The sequence below is a fragment of the Engraulis encrasicolus genome, chromosome 15 (assembly GCF_034702125.1).
Source record: "Engraulis encrasicolus isolate BLACKSEA-1 chromosome 15, IST_EnEncr_1.0, whole genome shotgun sequence".
Lineage (NCBI taxonomy): Eukaryota > Metazoa > Chordata > Actinopteri > Clupeiformes > Engraulidae > Engraulis > Engraulis encrasicolus.
The window spans coordinates 23589253-23591752 of NC_085871.1; the positions used below are offsets into that span (position 1 = coordinate 23589253).

The 2500-nt window shown below is 39.9% G+C and overlaps 1 protein-coding gene across 1 annotated transcript in view; it reads right to left on the bottom strand.

Annotated features, from left to right (window-relative positions):
• The window catches only part of lrp6 (low density lipoprotein receptor-related protein 6), a 117012-nt gene that overhangs the window by 8025 nt on the left and 106487 nt on the right, over positions 1 to 2500 (bottom strand). Inside the window, exon 23 of the mRNA XM_063217242.1 lies at positions 979 to 1115. Within this exon, the coding sequence (XP_063073312.1) occupies positions 979 to 1115 (137 nt within the window). The remainder of the gene's footprint in view (positions 1 to 978; positions 1116 to 2500) is intronic.

Here is a 2500-nt window from a genome sequence, read left to right on the forward strand (position 1 = left end):
AGTGGGATTGTACCATTCGGCTGAAATTAAATATGGTTGTACCATTCAGCTGTATACATCATGTCTGTATTTTTAAGTGTGGAATATTTATTTAAAAGTAGGGGTGGGCAATATGGCAAAAACGTCATATCACGATTTTTCATAACATAAAATCTCGATTTCTATTTTATTTATTTATTTTTAATCACGATCTTCTATCGAAAAAAGAAAACGAAAAAACAAAAACAGGCATTTCATATACTTGCAATTTGTAATTAAATTAATAAAATGTAAACACACGGATGACACTCTGATAAAGTACACAATTGTAATACAATAATGTAAAGAATAAAAGTGAAGACAACAAGACTAAGTAAGTAGACATCACTCTACACCGATAGTAAACATCCTAACTGCTAGACGATCTCGATTTCTTCACTTTGGCAGATTTGAGCCGATCTCGTATTCAATTTCACAAATACACGAATACAACATAGTGCCCACCCCTATGTCAAAGTCATTGAGTGTGTGCCTGTGTTGGTAGTCTAGTGGGTGGTTTATTGTACTCAAGTGGGGCGTTTTTATTTTTTTTGAGTATGTGTCCATGGCCATAAGGTCATTTACACTTTATGTCTGTATTTTTTTAGCATGTCGTTTTACTGGGCCCATATGTGGTGTATTGGTATTGGGTGGTGCGTAACACTTGGGGAGGTGTATATTTGTGTAGTGGGTGGCATATTCTGTAATGTCTGTGTGTAATCGGAGGGAGAGGGTGTTTGGTGTGTGTGTGTGTGTGTGTGTGTTCGCACGCATGCTTTATACTGATGGGAAGTATGTGCGTTGCAGCTGGAGGGTGTGTGTGCGTGTGTGTCCTTGGTGCTGGATGAGCTGTAGTGTGTGTGTGTGTGTGTGTGTGTGTGTGTGTGTGTGTGTGTGTGTGTGTGTGTGTGTGTGTGTGTGTGTGTGTGTGTGTGTGTGTGTGTGTGTGTGTTAACGTACCGGTGGGAAGTATGTGCCCTTGGTGCTGGACGAGCTGGAGGATGAGGCTCCGGTGACGTGGGCTCTGTCGTACGGCGGCCCGCTGCTCCCGCCCATGATGCTCAGGGAACCAATCACAGACTTGCCCCGCGACATGCCTGCCAATCACGTTGCAAGGGAGGAAAAAGAAAAGATCAGATTCATTAATTATTCATCAAAACCATCAGTTGGAACATTTCATAGATCGTCAAGTCCTTTGTCATATATTCTGTCTATTTAACAAATGCCAATTGCTTCAGCACTGTCTGCTATTCTATAGCAAATAATAGACTATTAAAACTAAATAGACTTATACTACTATAATAGACTATTACTAGATAGAATATTCTATGCAAGTCTCACAGAGAAACAATACAAGATGCCTGATGGCACAACCAACTCCACTACACCACTGTCAATTGCTTCCAACAGAACACTGTCCTATAATAATAAAGGCTAAAAGCCCCCCAATATATATATATATATATACCGAGAACCGACCGTACGGTTTGTATGTCACGGAACGGGGTAGTGGGCAACCGCACGGTGCTCACGGTTTCAAAAAAAAAAATAATAATAAATAGAGTGACCACCGGCGGACGATGCTATTAAAATCCTACTACTTTTACAAGCATAAAACACAAAGACTACGTAGGATATTGAGTGTGGAAAGACTGATTTCTATCAGCCAACTGAAAGACATAATGTAACAGCATGCGCCAGCTGACTAGGCTACAGTAGCCTACAAGCAAGTGCAGGTCGGTCAGCAGCGTCACCCAGCTCCCCCCTCTCTCTCCACGTTAGCGCAAGTGACTGTTCCCAGCCTTTATGCTGACCATTTTAAATTAAATGAACATGAATTTACAAACAATGACAGATAAGCAGAACAAAGTAGACTATGACTTACGTTACAGTAGCCTAGTGTAGGCTATATCCACGTGGCATTGAATGGGGATTCCGGACGGCAAAATGCGAGATAATTGAACATATCCATCAGATTCACTGTGCTGAGTGACCTTAACTGCAATCAACTGTAGGCCTAATTATATGTAGCTAGTTAAACTCTGATGGACGGAAGGGGACTTTGTGCTGTTGCCTAGTTAACATTGATGTTTAACACTATAACAAAAATAAAATTTGACTGTTTTAAAAGGCTCAGCTTCACAGGAGTTTTGTGAAACATTCTTGTGCATACACTTCTAAAAAACGATCTTTTAAAATTATTTGTTACCTTAACTTTCACATTTTAACATAACATAACCCTATCACTTGTTCACTTAAAATTGAATTTGACTTCTGATTTTACTTCTATGCTTCTCACGGCCGGCAGTTTCATGATAGGAAGCAACTGATTCATAAGCGCAAAACTCGCAGAAAGCGGTATCAAAATAAAAGTCCAATTCGTTCTCAGTGTGTCATTAACCAAAATAGTCATACTACACTGACCTAATGGTCCCATTACCTACAGGAGTGTAGCTGTTTTATTTTTACACGTCAAATGTGT